This window comes from Eulemur rufifrons, chromosome 18 (assembly GCF_041146395.1).
Source record: "Eulemur rufifrons isolate Redbay chromosome 18, OSU_ERuf_1, whole genome shotgun sequence".
Classification (NCBI taxonomy): Eukaryota; Metazoa; Chordata; class Mammalia; order Primates; family Lemuridae; genus Eulemur; species Eulemur rufifrons.
The window spans coordinates 29,306,195-29,329,887 of record NC_091000.1 but is presented as its reverse complement, the minus strand read 5'-3'; the positions used below and the strand labels follow the sequence as shown (position 1 = coordinate 29,329,887).

General features: G+C 37.4%; 1 protein-coding gene across 2 annotated transcripts; it reads right to left on the bottom strand.

Moving 5' to 3' along the window:
• Positions 1 to 8,283: 8,283 nt before the first annotated feature.
• Positions 8,284 to 22,567, bottom strand: ZNF330 (zinc finger protein 330). Of its 2 annotated transcripts, XM_069493126.1 has the most exons (10): positions 22,354 to 22,536; positions 20,875 to 21,006; positions 18,754 to 18,773; positions 18,582 to 18,652; positions 16,362 to 16,441; positions 13,745 to 13,871; positions 13,141 to 13,245; positions 11,925 to 11,971; positions 10,394 to 10,511; positions 8,563 to 9,297 (listed from the first exon to the last, which is right to left on the bottom strand). In XM_069493126.1, the coding sequence occupies exons 2-10, from the start codon at positions 20,992 to 20,994 to the stop codon at positions 9,023 to 9,025; spliced, it is 963 nt and encodes a 320-aa protein (XP_069349227.1). In that variant the 5' UTR covers positions 20,995 to 21,006; positions 22,354 to 22,536; the 3' UTR covers positions 8,563 to 9,022. The 2 variants fall into 2 exon arrangements, with proteins under 2 accessions (XP_069349228.1, XP_069349227.1); XM_069493127.1 differs by lacking the exon at positions 18,582 to 18,652 and having other exon boundaries at positions 8,284 to 9,297; positions 20,875 to 21,000; positions 22,354 to 22,567.
• Positions 22,568 to 23,693: the final 1,126 nt, after the last annotated feature.

Here is a 23,693-nt window from a genome sequence, read left to right as displayed (position 1 = left end):
AGAGGACCTTTTATATTAAATTTGTGTAATAAGGAATATATATATATATATATATACTCACACACACACGTAATCTTACAGAAATGTGTCACAGGTGACATGTAAAGCTCAAAATGTAAAATAGCAATGTGTAAGTATGTGTATGTATCTTCTCTGCATACTTATAATTGTGATTCCACCATAGAATAGGCATTTCCTTGCATTAATCATGTAAAAATTATTTTTGCTTTATAGTTGCATGAGCTATTTAAAGAGTCTGTTGCTGTTTTTACTGTGGCTTTTACACGTGTTTAGCTCATAGGTTTTGCTAAATAAGAACTATGTTCTTTTAGCTGACACATCCCACAGACTCATGGGAATCCACAACTGCATTCTCAGGTCTGTGCAAGGTTTCAAATATGAAAAATAGTTGCAGAGCATTTCTTCTCTCTCCTTATATTTTCTTATATTAACTCAAATGTGAAATTCTCAGCCTACTTCTAGCCTAGGGAAGTTGTAGTGTAATGGAATCTGACTTCTCCAATGTTTACAATAAGTTTGTTCTGAGGTTTCTAATGACTTAGTCCTCACTGATCTACAAAAACTTGTAGGCCACATTGAATAAAGAACTCCAGGGACCAAATATGCAGCCACAATGATTTAGCATCTTTTGTTCTAATTGCAGCCTGGTGACAGTATCTCAATGAGTTCAGAGTTTCATGAGTCAGTTTAAATTTCTTTATTAACAAAATATCAGACAAGGTACTAATGTTGTGGGGGACTGTGTTAGTTCACCCTCTACTTCTTCTCTTTGAAGAATTATAGCCTATAAGTTTCTGTACCTCACTTATGGTTTAGCCAACACATACTTCGCAGTAAACTCTGAAAGTATTTCAATTTTGTGTGGAAAAGAATAAACGTTTCATATAAAAGAATTTGACCCTATAGTCACATGAAACGTGCCAAAGTGTTTATTTTTTCATTTAAGGTTTTTGAGATAGCCAAGTATATTAGTTTCCTATTGCTCCTGTAACAAGTTACCACAAACGTAGTGGCTTACAATAATGCGCATTTGTTATCCACAGTTTGTAGGTTAGGAGTTCCACCCAAGCTTCCCTGGGCTCAAATCAAGGTGCTGGCAGGCTTGTGTTCCTTTCTGGAGCTTCTAAGGGAGAATTCGCTTCTTTGTTTTTCCAACCTTCTAGAGGCTGCCCTATTCCTAGGCTCATGGTCCCCTCACTCCATATTCAAAGTAAAAGGACAGAAAAATGTAAACCATGTTAAAACTAGTCAAAAGAAAACTGAAGTAGCTACAATAGTATCAGAGAAAATAAATTCCTGGAAAAAAGATTATTACTGGGGATGGAGGAGTCATTTCATAGTGATAAAGGACTCGATCAAGGATAACATAACAATTCTAAATGTTTATGTACCTAATAACAGACCCGTTAGAGGAACTAAAATTAAAAATATTGCACATCAAATGTTGCCAAGAATAAGAAGGAACTGGCTGAAAATGCAACATGATACAACCATTTTTTAAGTTTGGCAGTTTCTTAACGTGATCTAGCCTTTCCACACTTAAAAATTCAACCAAGAGAAATAAAAGCATATGTTCATACAGACTTGTACACAAATGTTCATAGCAATTTTATTTGGCATAGCCATAAACTAGAAACAACCCAAATGTCAAGGAATAAGCAAATGGGTAAACAAGTCATGGTCTATCTATGCAATGGACTGCCATTCGGCAATAAAAGGGAATGAACTACATGGGTAAATTGCAAAATAATTAAACTGAGTTAAAAAAAAGAACTCAAGCAAACAAAAAAGAGTACATACTGCATGGTTCCATTAATATAAAATTCTATAAAATACAAACCAATTTAGAGTAGCCAAAAGCAGCTCAGCAGTAGCCAAAAGCAGATCAGCAGTTGCCTGGGTCTAGGGTGGGTGAGAACAGAGAGGAGGAGAGGCTGAAGGGAGGGATTGCAAAAGGAAGTTTTGGGGTGTGATGGGTGTGTTGATTATGGTGATGGTTTGATATACAAATATCAAAGCTTATCTAAGTGTACATCTTAAATGTGTATAGTTTATTGTATATCATTACGCCCCAATTATTTTTTAAAAAACGCATAAAGGCTAGGGATAATTTCAGTGGACAGCATAAGCCCAAGGAAACTACTGTAATTGAGCTGTCTGGCGGTCAAAACGTTTATACAGAGAGACAGATATTTAATAAATATGGTTCAAACCATTACCATTGCTCTCTTCTAAATCTGCCACAAACACACTGGCCAAATTTTCACATGTACTAAGGTAGCAGTTGCATGTTTAGCTAATGTCAGTGGTACTATCTTAGGCTTGTCATTACCCTCACACACACGCACCTAGCATAGCATGATTTTACTGACTCTTTGCTCAAATTCTAGGCTTATGCCATATCAGAACTTTAACTATGAGCTATGATCTATGGTGCCTAAAAGAGTACTAGAAAAGTCAGATGCATTTGGTTTTTTTATTTAATCATCAAAATAGCCTTATGAGTTACTACCCCCTCTTTATGGGTGAGGAAACTTAGGAAAAGAAGTAATATCTAAGAAGTGATAAACTTAAGATTTGAAGCAATATTTGATCCCCAAATAAAAAATGAATCAGTGAAATATATGCAACTATATCAGTAAATTTATATTTAAAATATCTGTTGATTCTTTGAAATCAGTTTGGAACATGATTAATTCCAAAGGTGCTGAGAGCACTTTTGAAAGTCCTTTTCATAATTCCACACAGATATTTTCTGGTCCATAGCAGGGTAAGCACAGCAACCTGGCTTGCCTCAGGAGCTAAATTCAGCATATTACCTCTGTTGTGAGCATTTAATGAGCTCAGGCAGGTAAAGCCACTTGGGCAGTGTAGAAAACACGTTGTATTGCATCTTATTTTCTCTAATAAAATTCAAGCTTTAAGGGATCAAATAATATCTTGCTTATCTTTAAACCTCTCATCTGTCCTCCTATTCTAGTATTTTTTTTTTTTTTTTTTTTTTTTTTTTTTTTTTTTTGAGACAGAGTCTCACTCTGTTGCCCAGGCTAGAGTGAGTGCCGTGGCGTCAGCCTAGCTCACAGCAACCTCAAACTCCTGAGCTCAAGCGATCCTCCTGTCTCAGCCTCCCGAGTAGCTGGGACTACAGGCATGCACCACCATGCCCGGCTAATTTTTTCTATATATATTTTTAGCTGTCCATATAATTTCTTTCTATTTTTAGTAGAGATGGGGTCTCGCTCTTGCTCAGGCTGGTCTCGAACTCCTGAGCTCAAACGATCCGCCCACCTCAGCCTCCCAGAGTGCTAGGATTACAGGCGTGAGCCACCGCGCCCGGCCCCTATTCTAGTATTTTGATGATAGTTATGTGGCAAATGCTAAGGAAATTTTTACCTGGATTTAAGGTAAAAAGTGCTGCTGTTTGATGGCTAAGTTGGGTTATACAAACTAGCCAATTGCAGTTAGCATATCCTTTTTCTTTCCCACAAAAGCTCTTCAACAAAAATGTCCTTGCCTCTATGTACATCATATTTCAACTCTGATTCCTTATTAAGAATGCTTCGATATGTCTGATTTATCATCGTACTATGTCTGATTCCACAAAATATTATTAGGGCTTAATATATTAAGTTTCATCCTTTGAATTGTTCCCATTAGGCAAATAAGTAACAAGGGTCATTTTGTAAAGCACAGGTGTGCATGCTATATGGTCTATTCACTTGCTGAAATGGACTAATACATTCTGCACGAGCAGAAGCTTGTAGGTGACTTATAAAGGTCACCCTCACATACATCATTACAATATTCCCACAAAGAGTTTGCCAAACCATGACCAAAATGCAGAGGAGGAAAATATATTTACCTCGTGTTCTTAAGTGTCAGCCATTAGACTCTGAATACGGATATTAACTGAATAGCTGTCATAACTGGACCATGTTGAGCCCAAATAGCCAAACCAGTTAGTCCCCAGATGCATGCTTTGCCCTGAGAAGGGCTTGATTACAGCCAAGGCACCTCTCTGCAGCTGAGGCAAATCCTGAACCTACATGACAGCTACCACCTCTGCTGAGCTCGGTGGCAGGCTCTGGCTCATGACTGAAACCCTCATCCCCATGGGGTCTAGTCACCATGCCCTTCATGGGCGGGGTTTGTTGGCCATGTCCATCCATGTCCATTTATAGTCACAAGTGGGCAAAGAAGCACCTAGAAAACTCAAGTGAATCGCCTGGATTCCACTCATAATTCCCCCTGTCCCCACTGTGTAAAAGCAACCCTACCTCCTTCTGATGAAGAGAGTCACTTATCTCTGCCAAGACAATGATTTCTCTTCTTGCCTCTTGGTCCTTGGACATAAAAAAACAAAAATACCAAGGTGGCAGGCATAGCTTATAATTATGGTAAGGAGGCACTTATTGGGCACACTGAAGAAAGGTGCTCCCCTTGACGACAGAAAATCCTAATCATTCAGAGCCTAGAGTCATAGAGAAGGGAAACAAAATGCTCACCAGTGAACCATTGAGAGTGATGGCAACTCCCGCTTCCACTCTTAATCCTCATGGCACATTCGTTTCCTAGGGTTACAGTAACAATCACCAACTAGGTGGCTTAAAACAATGGAAGATTTATTTTTTCACAGTTATGAAGGGCAGAAGTCCAAAATTAAGGTGTTGGCAGGGTTTGTTCCTTCTGGAGGGTCTGAGGGAGAATCTGTTCCATGTTTCTCTCCTGGTTTCTGGTAGTGGTAAGCAATCCTTGGCATTCCTTGGTATCACTCCAATCTCTGATTCCATCTTCTCATGGCCTTCTTTTTTGTATGTCTATCTGCAGGTCCTCTCTTCTTCTTAAGAGGACACCAGTCTTAGGATAAGGGCCCACCCTAACCCAGTATGAACTCATCCTAACTATTACATCTGCAAGGACCCTACTTCCAAAGAAGGTCACATTCTGACATTTCAGGTGGACATGAACTTTGGGGTGACACTATTCAATTTACCACACATGCATTTTCTCTATTAGGAACACAATGGAATAGAAATGTCTGTGATCCAATGCATATCTGTGGCTTGCAGCATGGTATGAGATCCTTGCAGAGCATTGCCTCCGAGCTGCTGCTTCAGCTGTGTCTTCAGCACATCATTATAACATATCATGAGGCAGGAAGTTTCTGGGTGCTGTAGTATGTGATTTGACCAGTGGATCCCATGGTCACAGGCCTATTACTGCACTTCCTTTGCTTAAAAGTTGATCCCCTGAATTGACACATGTTATGTGGAACTCTTATGCCAATGAATCAAACACCCCATAAGCTCTCAGGTACTTATGCTGGATGAGGTTCTACAGGAAGGAAAGATAAACCCATTCCAAGAATGTGAATCTATTCCACTGAAAATGAACCACTGGCCTTTCCAGCATGGCTGGTCTGATCTGTCTGCTAAAGCAATGATGCCCCATTAGGGGCTCAGCACTTGCGTCTGCTGCTGACAGGTCTGACATTGGCAGTGGTGGTAAATAGATAGGCCTTGGTAAGTTGGAGATCTGGCCCAGGAGGTGTATAAGTCTCTAAATGCAGATGGCATAAACTTCCTCTCGAACCCAGGGGCCTGCATTGTGATTCTCCTAGTGCAGCATGGCACAACACAATCCCATCACTATCCTATCACTATATCTCTAATATAATAGCATCTACCCAATGGTCCAGACAGCAAGGCTGCTTCCACTGCAACCTTGAGCTGCAGAGCCTTTTCCTGCCATGGGCCCCATTCAAAGTTGCTGGCCTTTTGTATCAACTGGCATAGGAACCAGAACACTATTCTCAGTGAAATATGAAGGAGGCAGTGAAATACACTGCCTCCTAAACTGAAGGAGGATCACCAGGCATTGTGCTTCCTTCAGGGTAAGAGGGTACATGAGTCATTTGCTTTATACTTTGGAGGTGACACACCAGTCTGTCCCTCACCACTGGAACTCTAGAAATTTTGTGAATGTGGCAAAGAGTTTATAAGGTTTATCTCCTACCTCTGGAACATGTGTCTCACCCAAGCCTCAATGTTCTAGGCACTTCTTATTCATCTAGCCTCATCAACAAAATGTCATTAGGTAACAGATCTATGTTCTTTAGGATAGTGTAGTTAACAAAGCCCTAGGACAAAACTATTGTTTGATTCCCTTTTGAGAAAGAAGAATGCATTTGCACAAACCAAGATGATATCTAATGTACTTGGGCCACATATATCTGCTCTAACAAAGATACCAAATCTGGCGTAGCAGTTGCAATCAAGGCTACTACTTGGCTGAGGTTGTCTATAGATCTATCCAGTTTCTGCAGGAGCCAAAATGGTGAATTAACCTAGATGTGATGAGACTATCACTTCTGCAACCTTTAGATCCGTAAGGATGGCACTGCGTTCTGCTATCACTCAGGCAACACTATTGTTTATTACTATCTTGGCTGGAGTGAGCAGGAAGCATGAGGCTAGGCAGTTTCAGAGGCTTCTACTTGGCCTTCCAAACACCCAGTGAAACTACTGTAAGCTTAAGCTTGGCCAGGACTCCTTTTATTACTCAACTCCTCCCTGACTCTAGCAGGGAAGCAATAAGGACACTGAGTTTCTGGGTATGATGATTCTGACTCAACACCCAACAACCCATGAAATGTCTTATATTCCCCCTCCCCTGAGAGTAGAATTACCAGAACAAATGGCTATAGGTCCCTTTGGGGTAGCACTGAGGAATCATTACCTTGTATAGATGCCATGGTGTTGCAGAGTCCTTCCTCCCACCCCACAATCTCTAGATCTGTTACCCAGTGACATTATGTTGATGAGGCTGGATGAACAAGAAGTGTCTAGAACATTGAGGACTTGGTAAGACACATGTTCCAGAAGGAGATAAACCTTATAAATTTTCAGGAGATACATTTCATAAACTCTTTGCCACTCTCACCAAACTTACAGGGTTCCAGTGGTGAGGACAGTGAGTGGGCTCCAGAAACTGAGCAAGGGGTGGTAACCTTTCATTGGGGTGACCACCCTCAGTCTCCATGTAATCCATCTAATGGCATAAACCTAGTAGTACTCCCGGCTGCTCCTTATTTTGCCCCTAAAGGTGCTGTGTTGTATTAACCGTCTCCATAATTGTTTGCAGGTTAGGTCCCCTTGCCGACCACTCTCACTTTGATAGTTATTCTGTTAATTGTGACCCCCTGACTTCTGGAAGCTAGGGATTGCCACTTTGCCACTATTTTTCAGTCTTGTCACAGATTGCTGTCAGCAAGCTGAGCTGTTTTTTTCCTACCGTTAGAACTGGCCTACAGAGAGCTACCACTAAGGGATGCTTGTGCCTTGTCATCTGTGCATGTCTCTACAGCCTTGTCAAATGGTGTGTCCACTGAGCCTTCCCATGGAACATAATCATCTGATGGATCTTCCAGCCAAACAGTCTATCCATTCCAGCATACCCTCTTCCCTCAACCTCTTAAATCTTTTTCTCTACTATATCACAGTGATCCTGGCATTTCAACTTTGCTCAGAATGGGTCATTACTTTTTCCTTGCTTCTAGAAGCCATCCTGGTAATGAGTTCACACAATCTCCCAGGATCCTAGCTGGATGTTAAACCCTAAACTTAAGATAGCCCTTCTTCTGCAATCCAATGACTCAATATGGGAGCTACCATCAAACTCCACCCTAATTTTATGTTCTAACTCTCTTAAGCACTCTGATTCCAGTCTCAAGCATTCTTCTCCAGCACATGCTGGCCAATTCTTGCAGTTCCTTTGGGGTATAGTCTATTTCTTCCCACTTCAGGTCCAGCACCCCCCAACTAAGCTTTTTCACATGCAACTGGAAGCCCTCTGGCTTTCACATCTGGCTTTCCACTGCCTTTTACTGTCCTCAGCTGTTCATTATGTCTCTATTGAACAAGAATGGCTTAACAATAGGCATCCAACCCTGTTATCCTCATAGCTACAATTTACTCCATACATCTAAAATGCCAACCATGCATTCTCTTCTACAATCACACCATCCTATTATAATTCATTGCCAATGTAAGTTGTAACAATTGGAACTTGTGCCAGGGCCTGTCTGTTCTCCACCTGTCATCAATGATGGGATCTGGCTTACTTATCTTTGTGTATAACACACAATTAACTTCTGCTATCTACTTCCATATTAGCAAAAAAGAAGGCAACAGTTTATAAAAAATATTGGAATGCTTTCCAAACTAAGTTGCACAGAACAAGAAATAAAATATCAAAAGTATGTAAGTGAAATACTGGATTTATTCAAAGAGAAATGAAATTTCTGGGGTAAAGCATCTGTAATAATACTATTTCTGATATTGTATCTCTGAAAAAATGGCTGAGTAATCATCTTTGTCAGTACATTTAGGCATTAATACTAGCAACTGTTCAGGACATAGATTGTGAAGAAAAAGATGAATGAGTCAAATGCTAAAACATACATGACTATTTAAGATAACATGAATATTTAATGAAAATTTAGAATATAATGACATGATTTTCATTCTGTGGACACAAAAAGGAAAAATAATGGTAATCTATTTTACCCAACATATTTTACAAAATCAGACACAATGAATTTATAAGCAGTGTTTTTTTTTTAAATAAAAACAGCAATTTCATTTCAAACAAATATATTACCATTCTATTCCTTTTTCCTATATATATGTATCTAATTGGCAAAACCTACTAGATTACTGAAATCAGATAACAAATTCCATGATGCTTCCATTGCTTGGATCAATATACACCTTACCATTTGAAATTCATTTTTCTTATGATATAAGCTTGATTACTGGTTCCTATAAAAATGCTATGCCCTACTCCTTGGCCCAGTAAGTGTAACTAACTAGTCTTTTGCACAAGGCTAAGCAATGGTACTTTTAAACATCCATCCACAATTCATCATTCACACACCATTCATCAACTACACACGGTCCTGCTCCTCTCACACATGGCCACCAGTAGGCAAGCAGCTCTCCTAGTTGTCTTGTTCCTCATAGTGAGCATAGCCACTGGCGTAGGTCCTTCCTAAATTCAAATTAGTAAACAAATCTGATGACTCAGTATCTGAATCCTTTCTGCTTTCATCTTCTTCCTCTTCATCATCCTCTGCTTCATATTCATCCTCCTCCTCATCGTGGTACCCAGTATCACCATACTTGTCAGATGAAAGGTTCTTCCAATAAGCATCATACCCAGAAGCTCCATCTCCTTCTTCGGCTCCAGTCTGCCTGCCAAATTTCAGGGAGCGTGCTACAAAAGACAGACATGCACATGACATTTTGTTAGTTCCAATTCTCTACATTCTCATTTTTCTCCACCATATATAAAATTACATGAACTTCACTGGCTGCTTTATTCCCAAATGAAAAAATATATTTTACTAATTTTCTCATGTAATAAGGCTATATACACACTGTAACAAATAATAAAAATTAGAATGTCATTTCATTAAACTTAGAAAAACTTAGAAAACAGACCAACATAACACTCCAAAGATAATAAAACATATTAAAAACTAAAATACCTTTTGGTTAATGACAAGTTTATTTTCAAATCACATAAATCACAGAACGGAGTTGATTTCCTACCACTACATTTTTCTTAAAACAGTTATTTTATAACGCAGATGCTGTGAAAAACAAAGGCTTTCATTTCTTCTACCTTAATAGTTACATAAAGTTTAGTGCAGAAGATCAGCAAAATCCTCAGTTTTTAGTTGCAAAATCACTGCATTGTACAACCACATCTTTGATTAAAGAAAGTACTGTCAGTCATTTAGACTTATGGTACCATTCTGTTAAAGAGTCAAATTTCTCTAACAAAATTGTGAGCTACACTGCTATAACCATGTTTGTAATAGTCTTACTCTTTCGTAAACAAGTTATATAAAACAACTTTCTATAGTAGTGATATATTACATAAAAACATAGCTGCTCAAATACCACACACCTAAGAATAGCTTCAAAATGAATTTGACTTCCAAGTACTGAAGATTATTGCCACTTGAATACTAAGAATTTACAGCCACTCAATTATTTAAAAAGGAAGCCTCAACAAAAACAAACAAAAAAATCACTTTTTTTAATCTTAAATTTCAGTATTTGCTGTCATTACCTAAGGCAAATATCAAGTATCAAAGTGAATACTGGCATATCTCTTAAGTTAAATTGAAAAACTTTACCCACATATTTTCCTAGGCTGTAAAATTGCACTTGCTTAAGAGAACACATTCATCTTTTCAAATAGGAAGAAGTAATAAGACGAATGGATGGAATGGAGAAAAAAATGTGCTTTGTCTAAGCATTAAAGCAAAATCACTCCTTTGGTATTTTAAGAAGAGCCTTACTTGACATGCTAAGATCCTTAGTCTCCTGAGTTTCATGTCCACATTTAGGGCAAGGAGGCCGTTTTCCTTTTTCTTGCTTAAACACCTTACTCCTTGTATGATCATCACAGAAACAAGCCTATCCGGGATAAGCAAAATAAAGTAAATAAATAAAAATTTTAAAGTATGTAAAAAGACAGTATTCACTATTTCAAGGAAATTTAACAATAGAATTTTGTTAAGACAAGAGAGAAAGTAAGAATTTTGTGGGGACCAGTCACAGTCCTCATTTCAATTTCTTAAGGAAAATGGTTTTTGCCAGGACTTTTCTGAACCATGATCTAACACAAGGAAGACTATACACAGAGTATGACATGTAAGTACATTTAGTCATTCATAAATATTTGAGTATTCACAAGGTCCCTGATGAAATAATGGTGAACAGAGCCTATTTACTCACAGAGTATATGGTCTGGTTGGGAACAGAGACAGTGAAGAGGCAATTATTAACACAAGACACTAAGCACAGAAAGAGAACAGAGGAGGGGCACTAAACCAGGCATGGGATTCAGGAAAGGATTCTTGGGAGACGAAGTCTTAGCTGGGATCTGAAGGAGAATGGGGTTATAGTAGGGCAAGCAAAGACAGAATAATGTTCTAGGCAGAGGAAAGAGTGCAGACAATGCCCGAAAGTTTAAGAGCTTGAAGACCTCCAACAAACTGAATCCACTTAGTAAAACTGGAGCAGAGTTAGGAGAGAAATAAAAGGGTTAGGAGTATGGCCGGGCGCAGTGGCTCATGCCTATAACCTTAGCACTCTGGGAGGCCAAAGCGGGAGGATCACTTGAGATCAGGAATTCAAGACCAGCCTGAGTGAGAGTGAGACTCTGTTCCACTAAAAATGGAAAAAAAAAATTAGCTTGGCGTGGTGGCATGTGCCTGTAGTCCCAGCTCCTCGGGAGGCTGAGGCAGAAGGATCACTTGAACCCAAGAGTTTGAGGTTGCTTTGAGCTAGGTTGACACCACAGCACTTTAGCCCGGGCAACAGAGCGAGACTGTCTCAAAAAAAAAGGGTTAGGAATATAATAAGAATAAGAACCAGAGAAACATTTCTGAGAAGTGAATTGGCTGCATCTGTTTAGTGATCTTTGACAAACAGAAATGCTAGAAGCAAGGACTAAGGACATAGAATATTATGGAAATCTTTACTTTAATCAAACTCTTCTAATCAGAACATTCTGACATTTATTAAAATATGCTTCCAGTACTTTGGTCAGAATGTTCTCCATAAATATAAGATATAAAAAGCACTGAGCCAGGATTCCAGAGACATGTTCTCTAATGGCAACTCTACTACTGGCCAACTGGATGACCACTGCAAAGGCACTTAAAGCTTTCTCAACTTCAATTCTACAATCTCAAAAATAAAAGACTTAAACTACATAAATTTAAGGTCCCTTACAGATTAATTACAGTTATAAATAATCCAAGGACTGGTGGAGGAGTAAAGGGATTAAAAAAAATCTAAAAAGAAAAAAATACATAAGTATACCTTACAACGGAGACATGAATGCTGACCAAGCCGATTGCATGAAACACCTGTGGGAAAGAGATTCCTCTTAAAATCCTATCAATTATTTGGTTCTTAGATTTTTCCTTTGTCTTTTATTGAATCACTAAAAGCCTATGATAGAATTATGGCCTTATCACTCACAGCTGCCTGTCTTTTGGGTTCAAATGCTATAAAACATGTAAAACCCCCAGGCCTCCAATAAAAATAATTCAGTTTTTATATTATACATTCTATGGAAGGCTAAGAAAGGCTCAAAAATGTTATACACTTTGAATATTCTTTTAATCTTTGAGAATCTTATACATATTGCAAGAATTATATACATATAGAGTGTGTGTATGTATGTATGTATGGTATATGTGATGTGTTGTACATCTCAGATAGACGATTTACCATCTTTAAATTTATAGATGAGTATAGGAATTAGCATTTCATACCAAAACAAGAACCAAATTAAAGGAGGAGACTATCTGGGGAATTTCAGTCTTTTTCCTATGATGTTAACTACTATTTAATAAGGGCTTTCTAAGCACCAGGTACCACAAACTACTGCTTTATATGGATTCTGATTTCAATTAACCTTTTGAGAAAGAAATTATCCATAAAGATGACACCATTAACCCAGTCAATAACACTGGTTCTCAACTGGAAAATACATGAGAATTGTGTGTGCAGGCTAAATACAGATGGCTGGCACCCACCACAGACTTAAAGACAGAATCTCCAGACCCGAGGCCTGGGCACCTGCATTTTTTTAAAAACCTCTACAGTTATTTCTAATGCACCCTCCTGTCTAAGAATCACTGGAACCAACTAGCAGGAAGAAACTTGGGGTGGTATCACCTGCTTGAGGGCATATGGAAATAAGTGAGGAGGAAGGGTGCTGCTGGCTATTACAATAACTCGAAGGTAAGAATGGCATTTGGTACTCTGAACCAGGAACACTGTAAGTCCTGCAATTCCTGTTCACATCTACAAAATGAAGAACCGACCCCACCAATATGCCACTGGCATCCCTGTTGAAAAATTCAGGACTACATGTTCTGAGTTTTTTCTAGAAACAGAAAATAGATATTGATTTAAAGTACAGTTTGTAAGAGGATACATAAAAAACTTCATTCCTTTTTCATTAAATTTAACACTTATACTATTCAGAATCTTGGGTATAAAGAATATTTAATATAAAAAAACTTACATTTAAATGTTTCTGCCTCTAAAACCTGGCAGCTGGCTTGATGCTCAAATTGATCATCTTCACAGAGAAAGTTATGGCAAAAAGAACAACTGAATATTCTGCCTCCTATTAAATTAAAAAAGAAAAAAAATGTAAACACAATAATTTAAAAAACTTAGATCTATAAAACTTAATTTAAAAAACTCAGATCTATAAAACTTCTAGGAAGAGATGGAGAGTTACTTCAAAGGTACACCAAAATTACACAGCAATTTTTATTCTGGTAAAAGCTAAAATGAAAACTGTTGAAGTACTTGAAATTAAACCATGAAAAAGTGGACTCCTGCTATGCCTTGGCTACTTCTATAATACTCACAGTGCTCAAAGGGACTACCTGCTTCCCCTTAACTTCCCTTCCTACCTGCTTAGGCAAACAATACTAACATTGACTATTATTGCTAGTATAACTCCCTTTTCCAACTAAACTGCTAATCCAAACAGTACCAGTAGTTAAGATTGACAATATCCTTCCTCCCTCAAGAAAATCTCAAAAATAGCACTCAGAATGTTTAAAAGTCAGCCTTCACCTAAAAACAAAGCTCATGTCTTGTATCTAATGACTCACCATGGTCCCATACACCTCGTTCACATTCAACACATTCAGCATCAGTAAGAGGGCAGGCACAGGCATGTGTACTGAGACATTTCCTACCATGGCAAACCCAAGCTTCACAGAAGTCACATATTGCGCCCTGAAGCCAAGGAACAAGAAAATGTAATCATTGTCACTTGACCAGCTGCAAGCATTGTTCAACCACGGCAACCATCAAAATTGTATGCATTTCACAATTTATCAACCCCAAATGACAGTAGGCAGCTTCATTAAAGAAAATATTTTATTTATTCTAAACCAAAAATAAAAAGAGTTCTCTGAAAAACAACTTCACCAACAGCTATCCACAATATATAAAACTTAGCTATAAATCAAAAGAAAAAGATGTAAAGGAGAACTATACCCTAAGTACCCTACTATTATTAAATTAAGTCAAGGAGCTGGAAGTGTTGCCTTCAAAACAAATTCTAATTCAAATGAAGTTTGGAGCCTACAGTTTAGGCTTTCTTGTCTACAGCAATTCTTGCAACTAAACTGAATTTTTAAATACTACTATTTCTGATTTAAGAAAATTCCTTTTAATCAGTGTAATTTATAAAATAATCATATAGCTTTTCTAGAATAACTGAGAAAATATTAAATTTCTGTCAGCTTCTTTTCTCTTAAGGCAATTTATGCTTTAAATCATTATTATATTTCTTTGTGGAAAAAATCAAGTAAAATATATGGAACTAAAATACAGGGTAAGACTTTCCAATTCTGTATCAAGACAATAAGAATATATGTTTCAATAACACATTGACACCTACAGAATATTAAGAGCTAGAAAGACTCTTAAGAGAGTAGGACTAAATGATCTTTCCTTTATAAATAAAAAATGTGAGGAGCAAGACTAAGGCCCAGAGCTGGATTACAGCTAAACTAGGATTTAAATCCAGGTCTTTGGAATCTCAATTCAGCATTCTACTATTCAAGGCTTTGTAACAAAAGTAGTAAACAGAAAATAGGAAAACATTTTTGTGTGTGTGTATGTTACAAAATCAGTATTTATTCTTTAAAAAATTCCAGTAGCAAAAGTATATACATCTTCCCACTCTGCCATTGATCTCCCTCCCTATTCCTCCCCCACCACATACACCTACTTGACAATTCTACTTCCCAGAAATAATTACTATTGTCAATTTCATGTGTAGTTTTAGAGGTTTTTTTTTTTTAATGAATTTTAAAATACTGTATTTTAAAATATAAATGGAATCAAACTACTCATACTCTTTGAACCTATTCTCTTTCATTCAGTATTAAATATTGGAAAACATTTTTTGACTTTTAAAAATGACCTAGCAGTATAGCTAGCAAATCCTCAAATATATCTCTTGGATCAGCCAGGGATCTAGCAACAGAGATGGCACTCTCAAACTAGGTAATCTAGGAGAGTTTAAAAGAGATAATTTACAAAGGACAGGGAAGGGCTTAGGACAAGCAGGAGAGGACTGCCTAGCCATATGAAGAACTGTAGCCCTTAGAAAAAGGACATAACCAAAACAGGATAATCTGGAAGGGAGTGAGATGGGGAAATAAACACCCACATCTTATTCTCCTCCCATTCTCAGGGGGAATTTGGGACGGTAAATAGAAGATATCCAGAAAATCACCTTTCTAGAATTTATAACTAATGATTCTATTTAAATTTTTTCTTTATATTAGAAGAAATCATTCACATTCACACTACACAATGAATTTGAATTTAAAAAAATAATTTGATAAATTTAGATAAATAAGCAACCTAGGAAAGTTGAAAGGGTTTTTGAATAAAGATAACACTAACAATTTAAAATAAAGAAAAAGGAATTCAAAAGATAATAATTCTGGCTCCTTGCTTCTATAAAATATGCATACATGAAATGTATCATATAAAGGTCTGCTTCATGATAGAAGACTATATGTTCTTAGAAATTTACCATAAATAAAATATTCCACTTGACCTGAAAATAGTATTACTTTCTTCATGGAATAAAATTTGAAACTGAAGCATAAAATCACACAACAGGATATAGTAAAACTGGTTAAGTCATATTTAAAAAAAAAAAAACATATTTTAGTAAAAAACAAAATACATTACAAAATCCAATTATTTTTATTGTTATATTTAAAACAGTGGATTTCCTTAGAAAACCCTCCATGTAATGAAGAGATTACACTTTAAATATATACACTTTCCTGAAATGTAAAGCTTTAAAGAAACTATTAATCCTAGGTTCTTCTGGAACTAAGTTGCTTATTTAACAAAAGGCTTGAATGTTGGGTTAAGCAGGGCTTTCAGTATAGTAAATGATGATTTGTGACATCTGGTTAAAACATATTAGAAAGGTCTCACCGAGAAATGAACTTTTGTTTAGGTCAATATGAATAAGTTTCCATTCCTTGTATGTTTCCCAATAAGAAACAGCCAGAAACAAATGGGTAACAGAAAATCATATAAAAAGCATGCCACAGACAATCTGGTTAACTGCAGATTGACTGAAACAAGGGACAAAGCACTGATATTTAGAAAATAATAACCATTGATCAGAATGACTTTTTCTTATCCTTGGAAATGCACTAGTCCAAGAGATAATGACAAGAAGCTTACCACCATTGCAAGGCCAGTACTGTATACACCAGCATGCTTTATGACACAGTCTGACGACTTCATCATGCACTTTGTTTTCCCTAATAATGAAAAAAATATGCACTGTTAGTCTTGCAGCATAGTACAATGACATAAATTCTATGTTTTCTATAAATTCTAGAAATGTGATTTTCTGGATATCTTCTGTTTGCATCCCCAGATTCCCCCTTAGAATGGTAGAAAAATAATTCCCCTTTTTATCTAGCCCAACCAAGTTCCTGTAGAAATAATTTAAAAACAAATGGAATGAAATCAATGTAGTTTACTAAAATAGAAAATGGATATAACTGAGATCTCATTACCTGAGTCAGATCTTTTGAGATTAGAAATTTATTAATAAATCTGTAAAAGTGAACTATATAAAAAAGTAATTTATATGCTAATTCATGTTTGCACTAAAATCAGAAATTGTAAGTTATGCTTTGTAATCTAATGATCATTTTAACAGTTTCAAATCTTATGAATTTTCAGATAGATCAAAACAGATTTTAAAAAGAAATGCTTTAAAATGAATCTCACATTTTATAATTCACAATAAAAACAGTCTGGTTTGAAGTTATCACTTATTTCTTTCCACAGAATATATCAAGGCATATCAAATAAGGATTATGCAATTTACCTGATTCATTTAATTTCATCCATACATAAAAATTTATAAACGTAGCCCCCAGGTAAACATTTTTCCAACAGAATTTTGAAATAGTGCCCAAAGTAAACACAAAAACAAGAATATAGTGATATCACAACATAGCTACTCAAGCTCTGATCTAGCAGCAAATTATATTATCAACCCAAAACACTGTCAGAAAATTTGCTTATCAGATACTATTTGAGAATTAATGATGACACTTTAATCATCCATCTGAGATTCTACAAAGTGGAACACAAAAGAAACAGAAGATGCCAAACTTTTCGTTATCTTGATTTCTTGAGGAACAAATTTAGAGGATAGAAAATGGGAAGAAAGACAAACTGGAAATGAGAGACAGCTGGAAATGAGAGGCAGCAGCTACCCAACTGTTCCACGTCTAACATCAAGAATAAGAATCAGTAAATGTGAAATGCACCCCATGTAAGGCACTACAAAATTCAAGCCCAGTGACACTGAAAATATAGGAAGGTCCTAGCAAGATACTATCTCTTAATCTTCCACAAAAATCTATTCTCTCACTCTACATTCATTTATTTTTGTAAAATAAGGATACAAAAACTGGCAGATGAGTGTTCCATCTAGGCCAGTTTTCTCTTTTTCATTAATTGTACAACTAAAAAAGATACCTTCTTTGAAAGCTAAAACTACACTAAAAATATTTAGGGAATGGAGCCCTAAACATTACTAACTTTCTGCAATGCTATCATACATAAACACATTTAAATGAGTATACTGGTGGCAGGGGTAAATCTGGAGTTCTAGAGTGAACAGAATTAATCACTTTTCTTCATTGCAGGTCTTTAGAACTTTTAACATATAAATATGTGATAGAAATCTTCCAGATGAGAAAGAGAGAATGAAGCACATGGTGTTTCTCAAACGTATATATTTTTTCAAGAAATACCTATTAATATCTCAGTCTGTGAAAGACTATTTGGGAAACACCAATCTTGCTACAATTTAGTTTTATTTCAAATAATCATTTTAAAGTTTCCATCTATACATGGGAAATGGGTGCATGACTGAGTAATTCTACTTCAATCACTTGTGAATACATGTGAGGAAATTCAAGAATCATATATATGGTAAGCATGAAACAGAAAAACTACCGATCACAAAATTAGCACCAGGTAAATGTGGAATAAAATTATTCTCAATGGTCTAAAAGACTGCAGGCAATATCAACAGGAGTCAAAATTTAGAAAAGTAAACAAACATATTGATAAGACTAAGGTGGTATAATTAAAAATTCAAGATCACCAAATGTTATCAGTCTGAAATCTGATCTTTTAATGTTTAAAATAACTTATTGGCAACCTGTATCTAAATTGTTCCTTAATTATTTTCCAGCATTACATCAAAGAGGCAAAACAAAGACCTGATAGTTTTTTGGTAGGCCAAATAACATTTTATGGTGTTTTATAATGGTGTTTAGGTAAGCAATCATAACCACTGTAAGCAATAATAAGCAAGTTCAAATTGATTAAGTGCTAAACATAGGCATGTGTCCTTAGTTATTATAAACTTACCACACTGTGCACAAATTGGTAACTTCTGTACAGAATTACAAAAATAGCAAAATGCTCTATTCTTCTGCCGCCTTGTCATGTAAAATAAAATTTTAAAAATATAGTCAGTATCAGATAAAAGGTTAGAGGGACTATTTTATTACATATAGATAGAAAGAGGAATAAAACTTACCTCTGACACTTGTCACATTCCTGTAATATGTAAAAATATCATGTTAATTTTTCTGTTGGCTGAAAACTGCAAATTTACTGCATTATAAAGAATAGCCTATTTTTCATGTTAAAATTTAAGAGACACCACACCAAACCCTCCAACCCATATACAAGCATCTACACATACTTCATTAACAAAGGTATGCAACAAAGGTATACTCTAGGCATGTCACTCTAGAAGAAGTGGCATTATCACAAAGGAGACTAAATAAAGTAGTAGTTTGTTTTTTGTTTTGTAAGGAATCAAATACTACATAATCAACATAACAAACAGCAAAGAACACAAAATAATAAACCTCACAGAAAATCTAGACTCCAAAACATGGTTTTAAAAGCTCTCCACAATCTGGTCCCTAACCACTTTCCAAATCTTGCTGGTCTACTCTCTTTAGATTTTAATGGTCAGCCATTCCCCAAATATGTCTTATACTCTCTCTTCTCCATGCCCTTTACTTATTCTAATACTTTTTCCCTGAAAAGTTCCTCTTATACATAATGTCTGCCTGTTGGCTATTCTGGTGATAATCCCATCTCCTCTGTGAACTGTACTCCCTCCACACACACTCAACTTTATCACCTCTGAGTCCTAATAAATACATTGTACCTTTATTGAAGCACTTAACCAAAACCTAGATGTCATTATATATATTTATGCATGCCAGTCATTTGTTTTGTGTGCCTAGCATCTCCCTCCTCTAGAAAGGAATCTGACCCACAGAAGGAAGTACCCACTGTCACATCTGTGCTCACTACTCCCCACCACACAATAAATGTCAGTCCTGGGATGGGCACTGGCTCAAGCCCTTCTCTGAGAACAATTTGTGATGTGAGACATGTCACCTACCAGGTTCCAGCTGTCCCCGAGTCCCAGTTATATCATCCCCTTCCCAAACATGAGTTATTCCATTAAACTAAGGTTATTTAAACTGGATTTCTTTCTTTCTTTTTTTTTTTTTTTTTTTTGGAAACAGTCTCACTCTTGCCCAGGCTAGATTGCCACATCATCAGCCTAGCTCAGAGCAACCTCAAACTTCTGGGTTCAAGCGATCTTCCTGCCTCAGCCTCTGGAGTAGGTGGGACTACAGGCACTCGCCATTATGCCCAGCTAATTTTTCTATTTTTAGTAGAGACGGGCTCTCGCTCTTACTCAGGGTGGTCTCGAACTCCTGACCTTAAGCAATCCTCCCGCCTCAGCCTCCCAGAGTGCTAGGATTAGAAGCATGAGCCACCGCACCTGGCCTAAATTGGATTTCTGTTATTTATAAACAAATACATCCTAAGTAATACACAACACAACTGAGCTATAAGTTTGTGGAAATAGGAACCATGTCATTCACCTATGTATCTCCCACAGTGCCTAAAATAGTACCCAGCACAGAGCAGGTGCACAATAAACACTTGTTAAATTAAGCCACATTAAGCATTTCATATATGTTTGATGAAACAAAAGAAGGGGGCAATAAAAAGAGGAAGAGTAAGAACAGAAAAAGCAGAGAGGAGTGAAAATAGAAGTGCAATAACTCAGAGAAACAGGGTCAAAGAAAGGAAAGAGGTAATGACGACCTAATAACCATTTGCTTTTACATAACTTTCACCATTCAAAGCAGCCCAGAGATTATCAAGAATAACCCACTCAGCACAGGCAGATAAGGTAATGGAACAGGAAGCCAAAAGAGCTGTCAAGAAAAGTAGAAAGTTCAGAGAGGAGAAATCAAATGAGTTAAGAATTGCTAAGAGAAAATGATGAAAACCCAACTAATACAACAAACTGAGTTAAGGCATTAGAGAAGCTGGAAAATGTCATAGTTTCTGTTATCTATTCTTGTTCAATATCTATCACCAACATTATGTAAGGTAATGTGCTAGGTTTTATAAATATTATAGATCAAACAAAAATCATTGCTACTCAGTGTTAGTAAAAACAACAGGCATGCTTCTAACATGGATTTCAAATTCAGTGATAAAATACATGCAACACTGTATTCACTGAAATTTTATTCAGGTGTAGTTCAGATAAAATACTATATAGTTTTTAAACTCCCAACCGATATTTAAAAAAAAAAAAAAAAAAAGCTGTTACCATTGAAGCATTACATGGGTGTTTAGCTAAATCTATAGTGCTTCTTGACGCTCTTAGTTGTTTTTCACGTTCCCGGCGGTTCTCAGCCTTCTTCCTTGCACCAGTCTTTTTTTTAGGCATTTTCCTCTATTTCTACACAAAAAAACAGAAAAGATATAATTGCTTGACTACATTTACTATTTTAATAACCAAGAAATAGTATACCAAAGGGGTTTCATTCTCATTAAATTTTAAGCTCAACTCTGTCAATTTGGTAGTTAAGCATGTATTAAACCTTTATGAAACGTTAAGCACGTTATTCCAAATAAAGTAGATGACTTTTAAAATAAGGCATTTTATATGCACTATCAAACAATTCTAAAAAAGGTAAACATCAAAAAAAATTTATCCTAAAAGCCAAAGTTTTCCTTTCCCACTAAGAATAAAGTTTCTTTGATGTTAAGTATTCTGCACCTTCTTAAAAACTCATTAGGCATATATCATTAACAAGAAACCATTAAAAAGTGCATGATTTACCCAGTTTAAATCACTTTTTTGAGCTACATATTCAGATGACCTGATGCTGCCAGACTTGAAATATAACAAGTCTAATTTTTTCTATGTAACATGTAAATAAAACATCTAATAGGAAATGACATCATTAACTACAAAGTCACACCATTTTGTCTGAAGATATCAAACGTATTAGCTGCTTTGACCCTGAAAGCTGCTCTTTTCTCTACATGCAGTAGGCAAGTAATTTTAATAGGGGTCAAGCTTCTGTTTAAGAGTAAACGTTTACCATATATATCAAAGTAAGGACTTTAAAGCCACCTTTCATCACTTAGTTGAAAAACTACCACATTTAAAAAACTGAAGTTTTCTGAATTGAATGTCCTATCTGGAGCTCCAGTGGTGCAATCGGTTAGCGCCCGGTACTTATATGAATGCCCCATCAAAAACCAGGTGGCAGGCAGGATGGCAGCCACTCAAAAATAGGAACAGATCAACCAGGAAATTTAATAGGTGGTTACTTAATTAACGTCCAAGCCACTAAGGAACCCCTCCGATATTTAAAATGCCAAAATCTAGAGGGCAGCTCCGGCCAAAGGAACTCAGAAAATAGTCACAAGGTTATCAGTAATCACGAGGTGATCATGCGGAAGAGGTTTTTGAGGCCCCTGAGGTGACTTTTGAATCCGCTGAGAAATTTAAGTCTAAATTTTTTTTTCCCCAGTTAGTTCTGGAAACGTAAAAAAAGTGAACCTCTTTTCTCAGCCTTCTATGGGTTCAAGCCCTTTTCCTATAACGCTCCAACTTCTTCTGGACACTGCGCCTGTCACCAAATGAGGAAACAGGCACAGGGTCGCTGCGGCTTTAGAAGTAAAGCCTGGAGTTAAAAGACCCAGTGGAGTGGAGGGGGCGTCCAGAGGAGACACGGCGGAGGCGCCACGCGGCTCGGGGAACAGACAAACGTCACCCGTCCTCCGGACACCCTACCTCGCGCGCGCTCCGGGCCGACCTCGCTCACTTTCGCGGGGAGGCCGGACAAACTCCGGGGGTCGAGGGACAGGGAATGGCGAGAGGCCGGCCCGCGGCAGCAGTAAATCCAACTCGTGGACCACGACTCCGGGGAAGAAGCTACTAAAACCCAGGAAAGCTGACAGATACGGTTTCGGGCACTAGAAGAAGAACCGGATGTCCTCTTACGACACAGCGTCCTTGCGGCACACGTCGACAGGAAGGGACCCGCCCACTTCCGTTTGCTCCGCCCCGGCCCCGCCCCAGGGTGGCAGGCAGCGTTCCGGGAGGACCTGCAGGAAAAGGAAGGAGGTGCCAGGAAGAGGAGGAAAACCTCTAGTTTTTGCTTTTCTAAAGCAAAAGGAGAGCAAGTCCCCCTCAATTTTATTTTTTCAGCAAAAGGAGAAATCTAAAAGGAAGAGGAAAATGAATTCACAGACTTGTACTGAATCATTTCATTCAAACAGCAATGCTTGTCTAATTCATTTGGAAACCTTTCCACTGTCTACATCTTCCTAGTTCACATCCCACCTCTTCTTGGTTGCTGCACAAGCTGCGCCTTCAGTGGCCGGATGAAGGTGTCTACTACCTTCCGCTGTTTCTTATTTCCACTGTGCCCTTTGGATTCCATTCTTTGGTGAACAAATCCTCCCACATGCTCTGCCTCTGGTGTGTGCTCTGCCTGATTTTAACGGAAACCTGACTATCCTCTCCTGGCATCAGGGTCTCTTCCAATCCAGCACCTTAACCTTGGCATAGCTGACCTAGCTTGGTTTCCTAATTAATCTCCTTTGGAGCTCTGCCACTCTTACGGTTAAGAGCTGGGCCTGTTCCTCAGCTTTTTCTGCCCTCCACTGCAGGAGATAAAAGCCTCTTTATTTGCTACCAAAGTGGCCTTTTGAATTTTACTTGTAGATTTTAATAGCTAATTAACCACTCCTAAGCTTTTTGCTATTCCCAAAAAATCAGTTTAGCAACCGTCAATGCCACTGTCCTTAAGGTTACTATTTCCCACATATTTTTCAAATGCCTGATACATTTTACTCACTACTATATTACCTTCCATTGGAATACCACCATAATTCATTACTGATGAAAGTTTTAACTACTGCACTGTTACCTTGTGCCAAGGTCTGTCTATCCTACACCTGTCACCAGTGAGGAGGTTCTTACTGACAGGTGGCCTATGATTCAAGTTACAAATCACAACTTAGTCTCCACTTGCTTGGACCACTCCTGGCACCAACTGTCTTAGATTGGCTTCCCCAGGAATTCTGAGTCAGAGAGGAGTATAGAGAGTGTATTAGGGAATGCTTTGG